Source organism: Artibeus jamaicensis, unplaced genomic scaffold, assembly GCF_021234435.1.
Source record: "Artibeus jamaicensis isolate MK-2021 breed Jamaican fruit bat unplaced genomic scaffold, CSHL_Jam_final contig_548, whole genome shotgun sequence".
NCBI classification, from domain to species: Eukaryota; Metazoa; Chordata; class Mammalia; order Chiroptera; family Phyllostomidae; genus Artibeus; species Artibeus jamaicensis.
In genome coordinates this window covers 20,476,858-20,498,141 of record NW_026521883.1, presented here as the reverse complement: position 1 = coordinate 20,498,141, position 21,284 = coordinate 20,476,858, and the positions used below count along the sequence as shown (strand labels likewise).

Sequence of the window (21,284 nt, the reverse complement as noted above, 5' to 3'; positions counted from 1 at the left end):
GTCTACCCGCTTAGTGAAAAAAGAACCAGCCCTCAAACTAGAACACAGTCCTTAATCAGATGAGTTACCAAGGCGGGCATTGAGGACTATGTGTGAAAATTCATTTGGCTACTACTGGGGGTTTGCTGCCGACTGGGTGGGTGAGAAGGGGAGCCATCTGCTTGTAGTTTCCACCAGCTGTACCCGAACTACCAACGACTTGCCCAGCCCAGATGTGCACAGGGTGTCATTGTTAGTGCTCAACTCTATGAGGAGGCACTAGGCTATGCTTGTCGAATACGGAGTACAGGGGATTACTGAACTATTGCCCATTCCTCCCCCGACATCCATCCTGTGAACTAATTATGAGTGCTGGTAGCCGAAGAACTTAGCTGAACAGTTTGCACTGATGTTGACGAGCGAGCCAGTTGAGGCTAAATGGCCACTGTAGGTTTTTTCACATATTCCCACAAACCACCTCTTGATGCTCCTGCTAGAGACTATGGCGTGGCATAAAGCAGGGGTATGAGCTAATGTGGTATTTTACAAAAGAGGCATCGCAGGAAGGGAGGCAATGCAGAAAGAGCGTGTCTCTTAATGTGGCGCCCTCCAGAAGACATTGTAAGACAAAACATTCTCCTGCTGTTTGTTGAGAGTGTGATGAAAAGGTGTCGGGATGCCCTGACCAGTGTGGCTCAGTGGGTTGGGTGTTGGCCCACAAAGCGAAAGGTCACTGGTTCAATTCCTGCTTCTCTGTGAGAGACGACCCATCGATGTTTCTCTCCCTTTCCCCTTCCCTTCTCCACACTTGTGAGCTGGCTCCCCTTTGACCAGGGGCACAGCCCTACCTGCTTTCCCCGGGGGCTACATCCCTTCAGGGTCTAAGGGCAGAAGTTTTACTCTCCATTTTCTTCTTTCTTTAAATCCCATTATTCTTAACACTGTATATAACTCCAAGGCATTTTATTTTTGAATCACAATTCCAAAGCCTCTTGTTGGAGGGGTAGTTTCAATTTATTAATGAACCAGAGAAAACAGCACAAAAATGAAGGGTCCAGAAACACAGACGGGGGTGTTCATTTTGCCTGAGTCACCTGTGCATGGCAGAATACGCCTTCCCGTGTCTCAGGGACTGTGCCTTGGATGGGGGACCGCCAGTCCTGCAGGGGGAGCACAGTTCGGCATCTGCGCAACAGGTGGCAAACTCCACTCGCCCACTGGAGGATCATAAATCTGCACATCTGAGACCTAAAAGACAGCTTCTGAGAAACATTCTCCCAATTTGCCACTATATATTTCACACCTTTAGATTAATTTCCAATTTATTTGAAATAGCACATCTAGAGACAGACTGCACACCCAGACCACCAGAGACTATTGTTCTGTTCTTTGCTGCGTAGTAGTCTGGATCCAGGTTGGTCCCTCTGACACACTGAAGAGAAAGTAAGACCCTACATTAGTGTTTTCAAAAGCGTGAACATACACGGTTTCATATGATCCTCGTAGCAGCCCTGGGAGACAGGCAGGCGGGCATCCTGGTTCCAGGACCCAGAGGACAGAGGAGTTGTAACTGGTGGAGCTGGGAACCAAACCCATGTCCTCCGACTTCTGGTCCAGGGCTCCTTCCACTCCACAAGATGAACTGAGGTCTCCTTGAAGAGCAGGGCAGCTTTTCTGCTCAGAATAGATGACATGTCCTTTGGGTTTGCAGACAACGGTGGTTTTAACTACAGACCTCATCAGTGAGCTCAGGGAACAAACCCACCCAAGCTCGATTCGACATCAACACTGGAGGGGAGAAAAGGACAGAACACGGGTGTGTCTTTGACAAGGGTGTCTTCCTGTTTTCTTGATTCTCACCCAGACCATGCTGGGTGCTGTGACATGAACGCAGCAAAGTCCAGGAGGAACGGACTTTGAATACTAGAAGGTATTCAAAGGACGTTCTCATCAAGCAATTTATGGATTCCTTCACAAATCCTCTTGAGGTTGGGTCTACAGCTTCCATCCAGACTATAAAGGGTAGAGAGGAACTCCACATCAGCAAAGTGGTTGAAGACGTGGTTGATGCGCCCGTGGGTCCTGGGTGTCAGGTGCCGCTGCACCAGTTCATGCACCAGGTCTTTGCACTCATGTAGGAGCTTGGAGAGCACGTTCTTGTCGAAGGTGTATTCCACCTCATAGAAGCTGATGATGGTCATGGCGGTCTGGTTCAGCTTCTTCCTGAACTTCTCCACAGTGACAATCTCCTCCTGGTTGAACTGGTTGTTCCGGTAGAGGATCCCAATTTTGATTGCCACCTTGATTAAGTCTTTCATGATCTTGTGGGCCTCCTTCTTGTTGCGGGTGTGCTCTTTGGTGACTTTGTAGAGCTCGTCAAAGATCTCACTGCTGGTGTCATCAATCAACATGCTGGCCACGGTTTTGCTGGCTATTTTGCTCAGAATCTTCTTCTGAGCTTGAATGGCAAGGTTCTTGGAACTGAAAACATCAGGACCTATGGTAAAAAGGAAATGAAGGTTATGGCAATACGAGAACAATTTATTATTTTTCTACAAGTGAAACACATTAATTCAAACTTCTTAGAGCGAAAATTCGTGCTTTTATAGCCCACACCCCCTAAACGCCACCCAGGCCCGGCTGCCACACTGCCCCGTCCACGTGACCTGCTTGTTTACTCTCCTGAACCTTCTAAACTGTGCTCTTCCCTCTCCGGAAGTGCTCTCCTCTTGTCTGGGCCAAATCTCACCTTTTAGGACCTACTCCATGCATACAGCCTTCCAGACTCTATTAGATGTCAGAGGACTCCCTATAGTGGACACCATTCAGTTTTGCAAATGATACAGGAGGAGAGTTATTGCTTAAGGACAAGAGTGTAGTCTTTTTTGACTCTCAGAATTCATATGGACTCAGAATCCATCTGGACTGTTCATTGAGTCTGAGATGTATATTTTTCCAGTTTGATATCTTGGAAACCTGAGATGTGTCTTGCAGTCATGTGGCCAGGTGGCAGTTGTACCATAGTGTCATTATCTATGTGCACATCAGTTTACAGAATAAGAGCCAGAGATTTGGGAGGAAAGTCAAGAGTACTCTTGTAAGAAATAGTGCCTCACCAGCGCTCCCGGTGGCATAGAGAACCGCACCGTGTAGGAAATTAGACCCCGACAGCCCCAAGTCAGAGGTGCCTCCACCGGTAATGCTCTCAGTGTGAAGAAACTTAGAAAAACCACAGCTAATTTATTTCCTTGTTATTTTCCACTTTACAAATGAAAAGGAGCAATACATGGTAAAAATCAGAGTATGTTCAAGTAAGTCTAAAAAGGATGTTTCAATAAGTATAAAATTAAAATTCTAAGTAATAAGAAAGCAATCGCAGTTTAATTGGCACCATCCTTTTCTCTCTTAAGAACACATAAAACAGCATTTTCCAATCAGTGGGGTCTTAGATCTGATGCAATACCCTAGGAAGTCACCAATTAGCTGGAGCTGACATTTGGAACTAAACACTCCCCCTCCCCCGCCAGCCTTACTGGACAGTTTCTATGTGCAGTAGCATCATCATCTTCCCCAGGCGGTGCCAGCTGCCTGCAGACGGACGCAGTGTCTCCCGCAGCACCCAGCTCAGCTCTGGGCACGGGGATGGGATGGTGTCTGTTGTAAAGTACCAAAGAAATACCGCAGGAGAGCATGAAGATAGTAAAATATGGAGCAAATGTGTACTTACAAAAAGCAACAGCAAATTTTCCTTTGTGAGTTGAAGGCCCTCTAGGATCTCTAGGGCTTTCTACCCAGTGCTCTGTGGCCATGTGGACGTGACATGTGACATGCAGAGTGGGTGGCCAGCCTGCCCCGCTCGCCACCTTCTGCAGCCCTTGTCCGGCCCCTCCCCATCTCACACTCCACCCCCTCTGCTCACCCTGGACTCATTTCCTCAGTGGACAGTGATTAATCCCTGGACACTCAGGTCTTGCAGACACAGACTCGGTAAACGCTCTAACACAATTTAAACACAGGCCCCAGGGCGACCTCCACCCTCACGGCTCCTCACGGACTGGCCCTGCCTCGCTCCCTCAGCCCTGGGTCCTTCCAGGGCAGCTGCCTCGGCTCTCAGGCCCCTTCCCGCTGCAGGCCCCAGTGGCACCACCTGGAAGGGGTCATTGCAGTAGGATGAGCAGAACGGAGGCAGTGGGTGCCATGAGCCTCTCACAGCCCAGGAAGCTCCCTCTGTACAGTTTGAGACAACAGAGTCTTCAGGCAACTTGCAGCCAGGTATCCCTGACCTGGCCGGATGTCCCTGCAGCCTCAGTGCAGAGGGACTACCTCTTGACTCTTTACCATGAGAAAGCCAGACTTCCTGATCTGTGCTCTTCCAGAGTCTGAGACGAATAAATTCCTGCCTCGTCTCATCATCCACCACGGTCACTAGACCTTTGTGTGAGTAACCTTCGTTCCCAAAACATTGATTTGTCCCCCAAAGGCAAATATTTACAAGCATTTCGGGCGTGCAAACGATAGTGCTGTATGTTTGAAGCTAGTTCCACAAGAGAAGCTCAAAGACTTCTGCGTAAGGAACCTGCCATTGCAACAAGTGTATATCTGTTCACGTGAGTGTCTGAGGGGAACAATGAAATCTAGACAGATCTGCTCTGGAATCTCAAAAAGGGGGTCATTTCTTTGTAGAAACAGTTCCTAAAACTTGCCTGAGAGTAAAGTCCTTCAGGAGGCTCTCTAGAAACGCAGTGAACATTCCACAGAAGCCACAAGTCAACTAAATAGGTGTTCACTAGAATGTGAGCTTTGTGGGAGCAGGGACTTGTGTCTGAGCCTCACTGTCCATCCAGAGCCCAGAGCGCCGGCAGCACTGGTCGCAGGAAGGGAGTGCAGGTATAGGTATATTTCTACATAAAACTTGAATATTCTATAAATATTGATATTTTAAAACTAACCTTTTAAATTATTCTTTTCAGTGATCCACTGTAGCAGTGAGAAAATGCACATTACTGTCCATTTAAAAATGCTGATGATGTGCCATTTGGGGGCCAAAGTCCTTTAGGTCGTTCGGTTTCTCTGCAGTTATTGAGCATTTGCCATGTGTGTCGCCTCTGCATGAAGTGCTGTGGGGGACGTCCTCCAGAATGTTTAACTGGGTGCTGCTTTGAATGTGGTTCCTCAGGGAGGGGAGATACAGAGAAATGAATCAAAATCGAGAAACGCGAAACCGCCTGAGCTGGCACGAGTGACCGCGGCTGGAGGAGGTTCTCTGGGCTCCAGAGGTGAGCTCCAGTGCGGACAGATGGGGACGCCGGCAATGGTAGGAGGTGGTCTCCAAAGGCATGGAAACAGGCCAGTGACTTTCCCCAGGCCGCACAGGCCCTCATGTGTTTTCAGCATCTCCCTGGCATAAACGTGTTTACCTACAAAGGGACTTGGGTACAAGTTCTTTGGTGAGGGCCGAGGAGGGTCACAGGTATAGCATGTCTGAAGCTTTAAAGATCAAAATCATAAGGAAAGCTTTAAGAAAAAAACAGCAAATGACAACAACAACGAATAAGCAGATTCCCACACTCTACCCCAGACTGCCAGTATTAACATCTTTAGAAGCAGAGCCAGTGATCCCAGACTCCCTGCCTGGTACTCACATGCTGACTGCAGGAGCCTCTGACCGTGACATGCCCCACCGTGCATCCCGTAGAATACTAGTCCTATTAGATGCTCCCAGAAAGAAGGCTCTGTGGTTGACTTCTTTCTTAAGAAGTTGACTTCTTCTTTCAACTTAAATGAGCTTGTAGATGACTATGTATTGTGACTGGCTTTGATGATTTGGTAAGCTACCATACCAGGTAGCTTATTAAAGGCCTTGAGAAGTTCTGCAATAAAGATATCTGTGTAGTTTTTTTTTTAGCCTATCGCTTCTCAAACTTACTGGACCTTAGAAAACATATCTGTATCCACAGATATATTTTATACACAAATATATATATATCTCCCTACAACAATATCCCATGGTATACATTATGGGAAATGGGGGAGAATTGGCAGAAATGACCTGAAGACACCACTCCAGTCAACTTTTACAACTCCCAGGGATCTGTGGGGGAGGCCTGGGGAGACGCTGCTGTTTCCCACGTACACACACGATTTAAGGAGTGTGTGTGCACTGTGGGAAAGCTGGGAGAGGCAGTCCTATTCAAAAGATGTTCTGCACATGGAAACCCTGGGCTTGTTTCCTGCCGTCCACCCGTCTGTCTCAGCTTTCTGCAGAGGGACCAGGTTGGTGACCTGCCCCCTCAGGAGCAACACCACAGGCTGAGAGGAAGAGTGTGAGCTTTGGGAGCCAAGGTCAGGAGTGAGTGCACTTGGGATTTCTAGGGAGGCAGGACTAACTGGTGGGCACCAGTTTGTTTTGTAGAAACATCATGAGATCTAGAATAGGTCTTGGCAAAAACTTTTTAAGCCTGTGCACAAGGCTTAAGAAGACTCTTCATCGGGGATGATTCTCTTAACCATATTTGAACAAAAGTTCCCATTCCTCAGCCATAAAAAGTAACGGGTTGTTTACAAGTATCTCAGGATCTCGGCGAATGGAGATTAAAAATGTGACTATGCAGCTATCGTATACCACACCTGACTAGCACAAAGAGACAAGATTGAGGAAAATGCAAAATTCCTCTTCGTAGAAACAAACAGGGGCTTTCTTAAACCAAGACTGATGGAGGAGCTCCAGTGAAAGAATCACGACATCCGTGCTCTTAAGAAGAAGCACCCTTAGGACATTTACAAGGAAGGGAAAAGTACCAGAACTATGTTGGGAGAACGGCATAATAACGGTTGTGAACTAGTCTGTGAGAGAAAGCAAAACGTAACATAAGTGGCCCTTTTTCCTGCATGGGAAAGTGCTAGGGCCAGTCTCAGTCAATGTTTCTATAAATGGCACTCAGCCATAGTACAAGTGATGTATGTTTTTACATTTCTAGAAAACACTGAGCTCCTCCAGATGGTGAAACGCCAAGCTGGTAGTGATAAACAGCAGGAAGCTGGGTGAGTGGGCAGCAAAGAGGCAGATGAGCTTTAGCATGGAGAGAAGAAGGTGATACACTCTGGGGTAAATAAAGTAAATGAAGGGTAGGAAAGATGATGATGGTCTCTGAGGCATCAGCTACAGCCCAGAAAAAAGCTGAGTATCAGCCCTGGATGTGTCATGGTAGAGAGGGGCTAGGGGACAGACTGAGCACCTATCTCCATACTCACAGGACCAGGTAACTTTTCTACCTCTGCTTAAGGTGTGGAAAAGTTGTATATGAGTATGGATACCTGTATCAGAATTATAAAATGAAATTACCTGTAATAGCCAGCACTCACACAGTATCAGTTCATTTCTGTTAAGAGCTTGAGATGATGGCAAAGAAGAGAGCAAGCTAAAAGTGTTTGGTAGAAGTAAGGAGTGGAACTAGTACCCAGAGAGAAACAATCTGTGGAGCTTAATAAGCACCATCCATTAAGGGGTGTCCAACCTTTTGGCGTCTCTGGGCCACACTGGAAGAAGAAGAGTTGTTTGGGGCCACACATTCAATACACTATCAAAAACTGATGAGCAAAAAAAAGGATTCAAGTAAACTTTCAGTTTTGTGTTGGGCCCCATTCATAGCCATCCTGGGCCCCATGAGGCCTAAGGGCTGTGGGCTGGCCACCCCTGTGAGACCCAGAGTACAAGGAAGGGGGGCGGGGAGTTCCTAGGGCCTGGGGTGGGGAAGGGAAAGGCCGTGGCCAGAGGGTGATCTGTGGGTGGTCGCCCAGGTTTCTGGCACTCAATCACCTACACTTACATGTTAGAAGAAAAGTCCAGGCAAGGCTCCTTGAGATGAAGCAGCCTCACAAATGACTTTGAATTTGAACTTTCACAATGTACCCCCATCCTTCTGCACGTGCACTCACAGAGGCTGGTTGAACCAGTCACTTCCCTCAGGTTCTGTCTTTCACTACTGATCAGGGGCCAGTGGGGAGACTGACACCCTCTCCTCTTCCTTCCTGCTTTTTGTCTGTTCTCTGGGTGAAGGACCAGGAAGGGGGGTTGACTTGGGGGCAATGTGGCCTGCAGGGTGGAACATCCCTGACAGCGTTAATACACCTGGAGGGGACACTGCCTCTGCTCTAGTTCTTGGTTGTCCCTCTGCAGCTATGGGAACAAGACTACTAAGGAATGATTGGGTAGTGCTTTGAAATGCAGACCTAACACAGCAATGGTTTTCAGAAAAACTAATTCGGTTGTTGCATCTCTAAGTGGAGTCAAACTGGAAAACATTTTCCTTCTCTTGTATTGTGTACTGCTGGAACAGTAAAGAAAACACACAGCACTGGTGGAAGTGCAAAAAATGCTATAAAATCAAGGGAGGGGCCTTCTTTGACCTGGAGTTAGGGACATGCCAAAACTGTGATCCTCCTCTCCCCACAGAGAGAAATGATCCAGCTTAGAAGCTCATGAAAAATGACTCTTGTTGGTCTGATCCCTTTCATACTTGATTGGTGGCATTTTTAAGGCATTAAGTAATGTATTTTGGCATCTATAAGTGGAACCTAATCAACAAAACAAACAAGCAAGCAAAATATAACCAGAGACATTGAAATTAAGAAAAAGCTGACAGTAACCAGAGGACAGGTGGGAGGGGCTGATAGAGGGGGAAAGGGGGAAGAGTTTTCAGGAACAAGTATAAAGCACACATGGACAAAACCAAGCGGGGCAGGGGGGGAATGGAGACAACTGTACTTGAACAACAATTAACAACAAAAAAAGAAAGGTATTTTGGAATACTTTAAAAGGCATCACAGTAAAATTTAAATGGTCCAGGCAGTTAGAAATGTGTTTTTCTGACTAAGGGTTAATCCTGAACATCCTTGAGGTCTTCTTAGGTCTTCCCCTTCCCCTACCTTCCAACACAGCTACCTGCCTTGGGGACATATCCCCTATGCTCCCCCTTGCTGCTGAGAACATCTGAGGTCCCCTAATTTCCACCACCTGACATAAGAAACAAGAAGTTTGTGGATGGGGTCACCATGACTTGGAGGGTGGCAGCCTCTGCCAGGCACGGGCTAGCGGGTGTGCATAATGAAAATATTCCAACCTCTCTTCTGCTTCTTTGTTTTTGAATGGGCTAAATTAGGCTTTGCAAATATTTAACACCGAGGCTGACCCTGGGACCTGCAGTAGGCAGTCAGACAGACATGAGCAGAGTCGGAGTGATGAGCCAGGTATGGAAGGTCACCAGGCTGGGAAGCCCCAGGTGACCTTTCCTCCCCAGCATAGCGCTGGCCATGCGGTTTAGATTCCCTGAGCTTCTATATCACTGGTCATTCTGTTCGGACCCTCCCCTGACCTCTCCCCCCCTGGTGTGTTGCTAGTCACATGGTAGACCCCTGCAAAGGAGGGGCGGGGGTGGAGAATGGCTTCATATGACTCCCACACAAGCCCTTGCATGACCACTCCCTTAAGCACTGAGCCCTCAAAACAATGAGGTTCCAAGCAGCATCAAATAATCTTTGGAGCAAAGCCTCAGTATGCTGAGCATACAGGCCGAGTTTTGCTCATACTAGAGTTAACATCTAGACCTCTGTTGTGTTTTAGCTCCAGGCCCAGAAAAGCAGCAAAACCAGACAGAACAGAGGCCACAGCTGACATCGGGCCCAGCTGCACTGACCCTCCGCAGAGCCGGCCAACAAGCAGACGCTCCGTTCTTCTTCCTTCAAGGCCCACAGCTTTGCTTTCTTTGTCCTAAGCTCCAAGGGTCCCTCTTTCGTCTCTGTAACTTGTTTCCTGAGTCACTTCTTCCACCCCTCTGACTTTCTAAATGAACATTTGCCTGTATTTCAGTTCCTTGGCTCTGGATTCTTTTCTTAGCCAAAGTCAAGGACCGAGGTCTAATGACCTGGAGTGGGGGCGGGGGCAGGGCTGGTGTTTGGTGTCTCCCTTGCTCATTCGTTCTCTTTTGGCAATTTTGATTTATTTCATTATATGTGTATGTGTGCTTGGTTAAGCAGACTCTCCGATTATATTATTTAGTTCTACCTAAGCGAACCCTCAGAAAATGGGCCGGTGATTTCAAGAGATTCCTGCAAGAAATGCAACCAAGGAGTGAAGGCAATATGCTAATCATGCCAGCACAAGTGAACAGCAAGAAAATGGATTTTCCGCAACCCATTTATATGGTAAAAGTAATGATCTAATCAGATCTGACAAGAAGCGAGCCATAAAAGTTTCAGAAATTCTAATGAGATGATTTGAAATATGGATTTCAAATACTTTTACTTGTCTTGAGATAGTCCCCAGGCAGTAGGAAGCCATGGCAATTAGCAAAACAGTGAAACACATTGTGATTTGCTCCTGGCTTGACATGGGTGATGGGGAGAGGCAATAAGGCACAGCAGACCCCTGGGGGGGAAGGATGAGTCAAGGATGACACTGAGTGCATCTGCTAGCTAGGGGGACAGGTGGGGTGGGGTCATTAAGGCACCACCAACTGCGACAGGCATCTGGGAGCCTGGGGGGAAGACGACTTCTCGGACCCAAGCACAATGAGTTTGAGGGGCCCTGGGGAGCATCCGGGCCACACAAGGCTGCCTAGTAGGCACCTCTGACTTAACTTATCCCACCTACCCTGAGCTTCCCATTTTCCCATCCAAACCCTGTCACTTTCCATCAAAGCAAGACAAGGCAAAAAACCCATCTTCCCTAAATAATTAGCCTATTAGGGATCCTGAGGGATAAAGCGATTCTTCCTGAAAATGCAAATACCTATTGTGTTGGTCATAGTGTAGGCTCTGGTCACAGCCTGCTGGGCACCACTGTCAATCACTATAGTCAGAGCCATGCTGTATCCTTCCCAGGCACTCTCTCTCCTCTGTGCAGTCCACCACCAAGCCACACTGTTCCCCCCACCAAGAGAATGAATTATTTAAAAAGAAGGGTTGGAAGTGAAAGGCAGGCTTGGGTGCAGAACGAGTGGGGTGGAGGGCGAAAGAGAATAAACAGAATGGTCAGAGACGACCAAATGCAAAGGTGGGGATGTTGTATCAGCCAGTCCTCACTCCCTAGGCCGTGCGACCAGTCGTCCCTTCTCCAGTTCCAGCTTGAGTGCCCCTAAAATCGTGCCTTTGGCTCAGGCCTGGGAACAGGAACAGGGTTTTTGCCTTTGCCCTTGGTGGCTGCTCAGTCCTAGAGTTCACTCATCCAGTGGTCTGGAATGACAACAAATGTTTTTTTTGGGGGGCCAAGCATAATGAAGTTTCTTGGCTATATTGGGTGTTTTAGGGTCCTGAACAAGGACATACGAAAGCAATGATAGTCAAACAGGGCATGTCGTATAGGAAAGCAAATTCAGATTGTTGCAACACCTTGTATTAAATAATTATACTTTATTGATTATGCTATTACAGTTGTCCTGATTTTTCCCCCTTCCCCCCCCTCCACCCAGTACCCCCATTCCCTCCAGAAATCCTCCCCTTTAGTTCATGTCCATGGGTTGTGCATATAAGTTCTTTGGTTTCTCCATTTCCTATACTGTTCTTAACCGCCCCCTGTCTATTCTGTACCTATCAATTTGTACTTCTTAATCCCTGCACCTTTCCCCCATTCTTCCCTTCCCCCTCCCAACAGATAATCCTCCAGGTGATTTCCATATCTATGATTCTGTTCTTGTTCTACTTGTTTGCTTAGTTTGTTTTTTTAGATTCAGTTGTTGATAGTTGCGAATTTGCCTTCATTTTAATGTTCATAGTTTTGATATTCTTTTTCTTAGATCTCTTTAACATTTCATATAATAATGGCTTGGTGACGATGAACTCCTTTAACTTGACCTTATCTGGGAAGCACTTTATCTGCCCTTTCATTTTAAGTGATAGCTTGCTGGATAGAATAATCTATTTTGTAGGTCCTTGCCTTTCATCACTTGAATACTTCTTGCCAGGCCCTTCTAGCCTACGAAGTTTCTTTTAAGAAACCATCTGACAGTCTTATGGGAACTCCTTTGTAGGTAACTCTCTGTTTTTCTCTTGCTGCTTTTAAGATTTTCTCTTTATCTTTAACCTTTGGCATTTTAATTATGATTTTCCTTGGTGTGGTCCTCTTTGTGTCCTTCTTGTTTGGGACTCTCTGTGCTTCCTGGACTTGCATGCCTATTTCCTTCACCAAATTAGGGAAGTGTTCTTTCATTATTTTTTTAAATAGATTCCCAATTTCTTGCTCTTTCTCTTCTCCCTCTTGCACCTCTATGATTTCAATGTTGGTATGTTTGAAGTTGTCCCAGAGACTCCGTAGTGTGTTCTTGATTTTTTAAATTCTTTTTTCTCCTTGCTTTTCTGATTGAATGCTTTTTTCTTCCTTATGTTTTAAAGCATTGATTTGATTCTCAGTTTCATCCACTGCACTGCTGGTTCCTGTAGATTTTTCTTTATTTCACTTAGTGTAACCTTCATTTCTGCTGGGGTCTTTTTTTTATGCTGTTGAAGTACCCAGTAGGTTCCTTGAGCATCATAATAAACAGTGTTTTGAACTCTGCATGTGATAGATTGCTTATCTCCATTTTGTTTACTTCTTTTTCTGGAGTTTTCTGTTCTTTCACTTGGGCCATTTTTTTTTTTTTGTCTCCTCATTTTGGCAGCCTCCTTGTGTTTATTTCTACGTATTAGGTAGAGCTGCTTTGACTCTGTGTCTTGCTAGTGTGGTCTGTTGTAGAAAAGTGCACCTGTAAGTTGGGTAGAGCATAGTCTTTGGTAATTGGGGGAGAGGATATGCCCTGTAAACAAGGTTGTTGGAGTCTCATATTTGGTACCATCGTTCTGTGGCTCTGTGTTGGGGAGGGCTCAGAGAAAGGGGACAAAGCCGCTGCCTGGCCTCTAGAGTTCTAGAGTTTTGTCCCAGAGGAAGCTGTCCCCCAGCACTTGCCCTGATGCCAGACAGTTCAATTTCTTCCCACAAGCCACTGGTGCCTTTCCAGCTGCTGCCCCAGTGCTGAAGCCCAGAGGGAATGAGTGTGCATAACTCCTAAGTCTGTTGCAGGCCCTTCAAGAGAAGACTCCTGAGAATCTCTCAGTTTCTTCTACCACCCCAAACTCCATTGGTTTTTACGTTCAGAGTTATAGGGATTTATCTTCTTGGCACTGGAACTCTGGGCTGGGTGGTCTGGTGTGGGGCTGGGATCCCTCACTTCCAAGGTATTTCTCCAGATTTTTACCTACCCCACATGGGTGTAGGACTGCCCCCCACCCTCTCCGCACGTCTCTGCCCCTTCTACCGGTCTAGGTGAATGTGGCTTCTTTAATTCCTTGGTTGTCTCACTTCCTTGTGCAGGGGCCATGCTAATCTTCTCTGTATGGTTCCAATTTTAGTATATGTGCTGCCGAAGCGAGCACTGTCATACTTCCATACACTTCGATTTTCAATAATTCTGGGTGATATTTGTTTTGTAGTTGGGTTGTAGTTTTTGCTGTGGTTGTGTCAGGAGGTGAGCCATGTTTACCTATGCCTCCATCTTGACCAGATATAAATAATTACACTTTAAAAGCAGCATTTGAGCATCTTCAAGACGAAGACCAAGATTTTTTCATTTCAGAAAAAATGCCTGGGCCTTGAAATAACCTGTTGTTTCAAGTGGTGAAGAAACATGGGCAGGGTCAGCTCTAAGATCTTCTAGCTCATTATCTCATCTCAGTTTCTCCCCAGTCCACCCAGCCATCAGCAGTGAAGGATCTGTGACTCAGTAACAACCACATCAGAGATCACGTCAGAGATCATGTCAGTGACTGAGCACAGATTATGTGCTCAAGGTAGTGCATACCATGTTTTGATCCTCACAAGGGTTCTGTAAGAGAGGGGCCATGGGTCCCATTTGAGCGATGAGGAAATGGAAGCACAACAGATTTAAGAAATTTGCTCAAAGCTACGAGGCAAGTAAGTAGCAGAGCAGTAGTTCAAATCAATTCCAAACAAAACCTGTTATCTTTGCCTTCATGCATCTACTTTTGGAAAATTATCCTAGGCTCCCTATGACTGTGATTTCTCACTTATTTGAGACATTAAATAGGCCTCAATTAAAATCCACGTCTAGCAAGGAGATTTAGACTTCCTCCTTTTTTAAAATACGAAACACCAGTCTTATGATACAATAGAACAATACCACGTATTCATCAAAACTGGAAGATACATGAAGCTTTCATTTTTAAAGGGAATTTTATATATTCCAACAGAGGCACCTATGGATTTTGTTTTTCATATTGATTTTGCAGCCAGTTCTGAAAAGCGAGTGAGTGATCATTTTACTTATTAGAGCTAACTGTAAAGTCACTGGGTAGGGGATGAATCATCTCCAACTCAACAGGTTAATTTTGGAGAGCTGTGAGATATTTTTGTCTCACTGCACCAGAAGAACAATCATCACTTAAAACAACATCTACTTACATGACTTCTTTAAAGAACACTTATTCTCCCCCTCCCCCACTCTCTTTTGCATCTAACAAATAACTAGTGTCTCTCCTAATGGCACACATTCAGGCATAATAACAGCAGAGTGGACCTTAGTGTGCTTTACGCACAGTAACTCATCGTACCCTTGCAGCAGCTCTATGAGGAGGCACCGGTGGCATCGTCGTCATCATCTCCACCACCACCATCATCAGTAGCAGCAGCAGCATTTTACATACAAGAAGACCATGCAAAGAGAGATGACAGAGCTTGTTTAAAGCTGCCACTTCAGAGTGGCAGAGCTGGGTCAGACCTAGGCAGGCTGCCCCAGAGTCCTGCACTTCCACCCGCCATGCTGGATGGCCATTCATGAGGTGATAAACATCAATTAGGTTAAATGGGTATTTTTGAATTATTGCCCACTTTAAGATGGAGATTGAGGAGGTGCTTTTCCTCAGAAGAATTAATTTTTTAGAAACCATGATGCATTTCAAATGTATAGACAAAATAGAAGGTAATATAACGAACTCTATTTGGGTGGCCACCACCGACTTGGAACAAATCTTAACATTTTGTCCTCAGACACAGACTGAGGAAAAGTCCTCTTTGTTTTCAACTCCCTCTCTTTCCCTTCTCTCCCCCCAGACCTAACTGCACTTCAGAAGCTGATGTGTCTTTGTCTCATCTATGTTTTTATACTTTTGCCTCATGAGTATGCATGCATTGACATTATATTGCTCAGAGTGGTTTTAAACTTCAGATAAAGGTGTCATATACTACAGATTCTTCTCCAACTCTTTGCTCAACATCCTGCCTTTGAGATTTATCTGATTTAGTTATTTAGTTGCTGATATGAGTATGTTATTATATCCATGTTTCCTGTTGATGGACGTGTAGGTTCTTTCTGCTTTTTGTAAGCAAAAACGTCCACGGCGGTGTCTCTTTGTGCACACACACGGCAGTCCACCCAGCACGCCACCGCCAGGTCCTGTTCCAGAGGCTGCCAAGTGCTTCCCGGCGAGACCGCACTAATTTTCACTCCCAGCAGCAGAGCTCGAGCCCCTGCAGTTCCACTTCCCCGATGACACTTCAGCTAGTCCACCTTTACACGTTTTGCCAGTCTGATGAGTACAGAATGGCATCTTGTTTAGATATAAATTTCTGCGATTGTTAGTGAGCGTCAATATATTCTCTGTGTACATAGAACACTCAGGTCTTTCATCGGTGAAGTGATCTTTCCTATAATCTGCTCTTTTTTTCCCTTCGAATTCGATCGTATGTCTTTTTTTCTGGCTAATTTGTACAGTCTTTTAATGTATTATGGATTCTAATTCTCTGCTGATCACACTGTCTCCTCCCAGTCTGTAGCACTGTCTTTTTACTATATGGTGTCTTTGGTCATACAGAATCGGAACATTTTAACATAGTCACATTTATCAGTCTTCTCCTTTATGGTTAGTGTTTTTCCCCCATCGCCATGTAACCCCCCACAGCCTCTTCCACCTTCACCCACCCACCTCCTGGCCACAATCACCACACTGTTGACTGTGTTCATGAGTCCTTTCTTTCCCTCTTTTTTTTGCTCAGCACCCTCATGGCCAGTGGCCTTTGTACCATGTTGTCCTGCCATGAGGTGATAAGTGACTCTTACATATTTTCCAAGGATTTTAAGGTTTTGCTTTTCACATTCATTAATCCACCTGGAATTTATTCGTACATATTGTATGAGGTACACTTTTCTCCTCACAATGTATTCCATTTATTGAATAGTTCATCCTTTTGCTGATCTGTTAGGCCACCTTTTTCTTAATGAAGTTTAAATATTGCACCGGCCTGAGTTTTTAAAAATTCTGTTCCATTGAGCAATGTCTACGTCAGTACCAACACCACACTATCTTAATTACTATAATAATTACTGTAATGCATGATAAATCTTGGTAGGCCATAGGGAAGTTCCCTCTGTTTTATTCTTTTTACAAATTATCTTGACTATTCTTGCTTTACTCTTCCATCTAAATTTTAGGATCATCTGACCAAATGCCATGAATATCCTGCATTAATCTGAGGTGAACTGGAATCTTTACATAATATTAAGCTTCCCACCCAACATGATATATCTCTCCATTCATCCAGATCTTCTTCTGTGTCCTTCAATGATGTTTTATAGTTGTTTCCATAAAGCTACCACATATCTTTCATTAGATTTACTTCTAGGTACCATGTAGTTTTGGTTGCTACTATAAGTGTAATTTTTTCTGTTACAGTTTCTAAATGGTTATTAATGATATATAAGAACCCAACTGATTCTTGTATATTTATCTCCAGTTGAGAGATTCTGCCGAGTTCTGTTATTAGTTAGTTCTATTAGATTTTATGTAGCATGTCTTGGATTTTTTTTTATGTGGACAACTACAGTGCCTGTATAAAATGATTGTTTTCCTCAACTTCCTTTTTCTTGCCGTACTGCACTGGTGGGACCGCCAGCACGTGCTGAAGAGCCAGGCTGCGCTGGCATCCTTGTCTTGTTCGTGACTTTAACAGAAGGGTCTCCAAACTTTCCCACCACATAGGATGTCTGCTCTGGGTTTTGGTTGGATATCACTTCCAAGTTAAGGAATCTTTCTTCTCTTCCTGTTTTGCTAAGGCTTTTTATGTGGAAGGTAGAAATATACATCTAATGTTATCGAACACTTTCTTTGTACCTATTGAAATGATCATATGGTGTATCCCTTTTGATGTGTGAAGTGAACCAATTATGTATTAAAAGACCCTTTGATTTAAGTCATTATTGCTTTTCCAAGATAAGCCATACTTGGTTCTGATGTGTATGTATTTAATATACTGAAGAATTCTAGTAGTAAATATTGTATTTACCATTTTGCAAGTATTCTCAAAGGTAAGATTTGTCTATAAGTTTTTCCTAGTACAGTCCTTGCCTGATTTTGATGTCAGAGTAAACTATCCTCATAAAATAGACTGCATTGCCCTCTCTCTTCTCTGAGACCGTGTGAGGTGAGAGATAACTATTTCGGAAGCCGTAGCAAACTTGCCCATACAGCCGCTTGTGACTAGTGTGCATTCTGAGAGCAGAGAGTCCATTTCTTTAACGTTTATTCATGTGCGGAAGAGGAGTAGCCCTGAAAACAACAAAAACTTGCATTTTTAATTTAACGACTGGTTTAAGCTCTCTAGATTTTTCTTTTCTTTCCCAAGAGCACCTACAAAGTAGGTAGTCTCTCTGAATGACAGATCATTCTCAGGAATAAAGTGATAAACACCATCTACTGGTGTGACTTTCAGTATTATCTTGTTTTTCTTTGACAGGGGAGACTGAAAAGCCATTTCTCAGAATATTTTTTCTTCAATTTTTTTATTACAAAAAGTGATATTTGAGCACTGAGAAAAGTCAGAAAAGACAGATGAGCTGTAGGAAGAAAACCAGTCCCCTGCATGTCTGTATTTTTCCGAACGGTCTCCCAAGCACATACAATTTAATCTTCCCAAGTATGGTATCTATCAACGGGCACTCTATGTTGATCAGCAGAGAGCAACAAATAATGCAGCATCAGAAGGGGAAGTGTGTCCCAAAGTGTCTGTTGGCACATAGTGGCATCCCCTTCTGATGTCACTTCTCAAGCCAGGAGGAAGATCCTCCACAAACAGACAGCTGGCTCTTCCCACTCCATCCCGGCCCTCCCCACAAGACATCTGCTTGTCCTCTGTCAGATGACATGCTGAAATCAGAGGCCAAAGGTCAGCTCACCCCTTCACAAGGATGGCTCCAACCTAGCCCAACTGGCTGAAGATAGTCAGGCAGATGAGCACCCAAAAGTGCCAGAAATCAAGTCTGCTCACCCTGAGGGTGCAGCCCTGCCCCTCTGTGCCTCCAGCTGGGTCCCCTGCCCAGGCCGCAAAGGGAGAGGGGCAGACTGTCCCAGCTGGAGGCTTCCTCTCACGGTAGCCCTTGGCCAGCCCGTGCACCCAGCTCCAGTGCAGAGCTTTAGCAGCACGGGGCTCCCACAGGACTGATGCTCAGAAGGCTCAAGTACCCTCACAATGGGGGTAGAGTTCGCCATGTGTAAGGTGATCAACAGATGTCTGTTAAATGAGTGACCGAGTGATTTCCCATGTTCCTTCTCCTTCTTGAAGGTCCAGGTTCTGTCTGCTCAGGAAACATACTGGAATGTGTGTATTCATGAGCACAGGCTGAACTGAAGGCACTCAAAGGCCTTCTGAACTCAGCACGAGGTCCACTCCTTGTCTTTCATGTGGAGATGCCTGCCTGGCCCAGCTGGGCTGCCTGTCTGCACCCCGACCAGCAGCAGCATCACCTGGGGCACCAGATGCCTCGCCCACCACTCGCTCAGTATTCAATTCCAGCAGGAACCCTCTCTCCATGGCAGCAGCCCCCATCCCTGCTGCCACCCCCAAAGCCTCCCCATTCACGCTCACCAGCTATTTTAATACTCAGGAGCTGCTGGGGATCAGAATAGCATAGGCCACTTCTGTCTCCGGGTGATCCTCTCCCTCTGCTATCAGCTCTCAAACTGTTCACCACAGCGGTCGCCCGCAACACAGGCCCAGGCCACCAGACTGCTACCAAGGACGCTCATGGGATGCCGAGCCCAGAGCCGTGGGAGGAGGCAAACTTAGGAATATGCGACATTAGTAAACAGACTGATGCAGTAAAGATGTCAGTCTTTGGAATTCTTCAGTGTTGGGAGTGTAGATGTAAAACCTAAAATGTTAAAAAAGCAGGCAACACCATGGAACAAACTCCAATCTGTCTTGGAAAAAATAAACACAGTATGGCCTAAGAGGGTGCGTATTTCAGCCTAAAGAACGAAGGCTCTTGGAAGGTGCTGGAATGAGATAAATATAGGAATGCATGAACCCTCAGCTTAGTCAGCTTTAAACAAAAAGAAGATAAACAGTCAGCTGTACTAGAGAGACTGGGACACGCAAGGGAGAAGGAACCAGAAGGTCCTCCTGGCTGGGAGATGATTTGGCAGACAGCACCAAGCCTTGCCCAATGTTCTACCCAACTTTTTTTTTTTTTTAAGCAAAATATCAATTTTATTCAATGACATTTTGGATTTCAGTCAATCTGAAAGAGGAACAGCAGGAAAGGAATACGTAATATGTCACTTACAATACTCCTTACGTACATTCTGTTGTAGTTGTTTTTTTGGTCATGGATCGGAGATCTGAGATGTGAGTCAAGCCACATGTTGGGTGTTCACTTGTGCCAAGGTCGGTATCTACCCAGTGGAATGAGCGTGTTGGGAGATGCAGTTTGCAGAGGGTGGGTGGGTACCTGCCAGGTCTGAGGCTGGGCTCCCAAGCTCTGCTGGGTCCCTGCTCTCATGGAGACACTCTGAGCTGGGAGTCCCGTTCACACCACTCAACAAGAAGAGCCAAACTGGCTGTGGTGACCTGCCTTCCTGGGAGTTAGTCATCAGTGTGTCTTTTTCTGAGGCTTCCGCATATTTGTCTCAAAGGCAGTAAGTATCTCCAAATAAAATTATTTATACTTCATGGTGATAGCAGACAGTGCCACTAAAAGGTTTCACATCAAGTCACGGGATATGGCCACTCTAAGATGCTGGCGGTGACTGTCCTGTGGCCATGGAGTCGCTCCCCAAGTACAGGGCAAACTCCAAATACAGGGAAAACTGGAGAGCGGACCCCTGGTTTGTCTCTAGCCCCCAGGAGGCAGTGGGCACGGGAGAGAACTGGCCAGGCCCCACCGTGGGCCCAAGGCTTCACCCTCCAGGTTTCACCCTGCAAAATGCCCCTCTCTCCCCTGATCTCATGGGGCCCCACAGGCTGTCAGCTGACAGCCTGTGCCCGCCACGGAGCAGATGGTCAGCAGGCTCTAGCAGGCTCTCCCCAAGGCCTCTCCTATGCAGGTCTCAGGGCCCACTGACCAAGCCACAGGCTGCCAGCCCCAGGAGGTGGCCCTGTGCTGACACCCGGTGTGGGAGTTGTGTGCCAAATCCCAGGGCCATGTACTACTGCCAGGCCTCACATCCCTGTGGTCCCACCTCTTCCTCCCCAAAAAGACAGTGTCTCCCCTTTCCCCAGTCCCACTGGAAACACAGAGAATGTTCATTGCATGAACAAACAGCTACCAGTCTTGACACTTTACTGAAGTACATTCACAGTCAAGTCAGGAACAATAATGACAGAAGGAGCTAGCGAGGCCTCACTGAAGCCAGCTACCTCCTCCACCTACGAGCCTGAGGTCACCCCAACTGTGCCTCTTCCCCACCTGGGCATGGTCACCAGGACATCACTCCCTGGGCTGACTAGTCACTTTTCTTTTTTGTTTTATTATTTTAAAAATCTATTTTCAAAGTACTATAGGTACACTACTTTAAATGTCAAGTCATTCTATAAGGCTTATAACAAAATGCAGCATCCTCTGGCCCACTTATGATGCTGGCTCTTTAGAGGCAAAATACTGTAAACACTGTAGCTGTTTCAGTTACCTTTCTATATTTAAATTATATACTGATACTGTTAGTTCCTGATTTTATTTGCTTTTATCTTCTTCCTATTATAAAAGGTGAGGATTTACCTCTCTTCTCCATTTAATTTTCCTTCCACCTTCCTATTTGGTTCTATTTTAATATTTGGTTAAATCGAACTTACTATAACTTAAATATCATTCATAGCTGAGTCATGGATGTTCAATGACTGCATTTCCTTTCATATTCCTCTTGTTTGCCCGGAGCTAAACACTGCCTTGTTTTTGTTCTGGTTAGCTTCCTATCTATCTGTCACCAATTCATTCCCCAAGTTCCTGACAGAATATAAAGTTCTTCTCAACAGTTTTAAACTCCTTAACCAG

General features: G+C 45.6%; 1 protein-coding gene and 1 non-coding gene across 3 annotated transcripts in view; both read right to left on the bottom strand.

The window, feature by feature from the left end:
• Positions 1-927: 927 nt before the first annotated feature.
• TNFAIP8L3 (TNF alpha induced protein 8 like 3) overlaps positions 928-21,284 on the bottom strand; it is a 35,777-nt gene continuing 15,420 nt past the window's right edge. Inside the window, exons 2-3 of one of the 2 annotated variants that reach the window (XM_053670168.1) lie at positions 4,929-5,150; positions 928-2,476 (exon numbers count right to left, since the gene is read on the bottom strand). In XM_053670168.1, the coding sequence (XP_053526143.1) occupies positions 1,914-2,476; positions 4,929-4,980 (615 nt within the window). In that variant the 5' untranslated portion in view covers positions 4,981-5,150 and the 3' untranslated portion in view covers positions 928-1,913. Of the gene's footprint in view, positions 2,477-3,706; positions 3,908-4,928; positions 5,151-21,284 lie in introns of those variants that run through there. The other variant, XM_037156505.2, reaches the window with a different exon arrangement.
• Positions 13,271-13,380, bottom strand: LOC119047612 (U6 spliceosomal RNA). Its single transcript, XR_005082174.2, has one exon. It is a non-coding gene; the product is annotated as a U6 spliceosomal RNA (small nuclear RNA).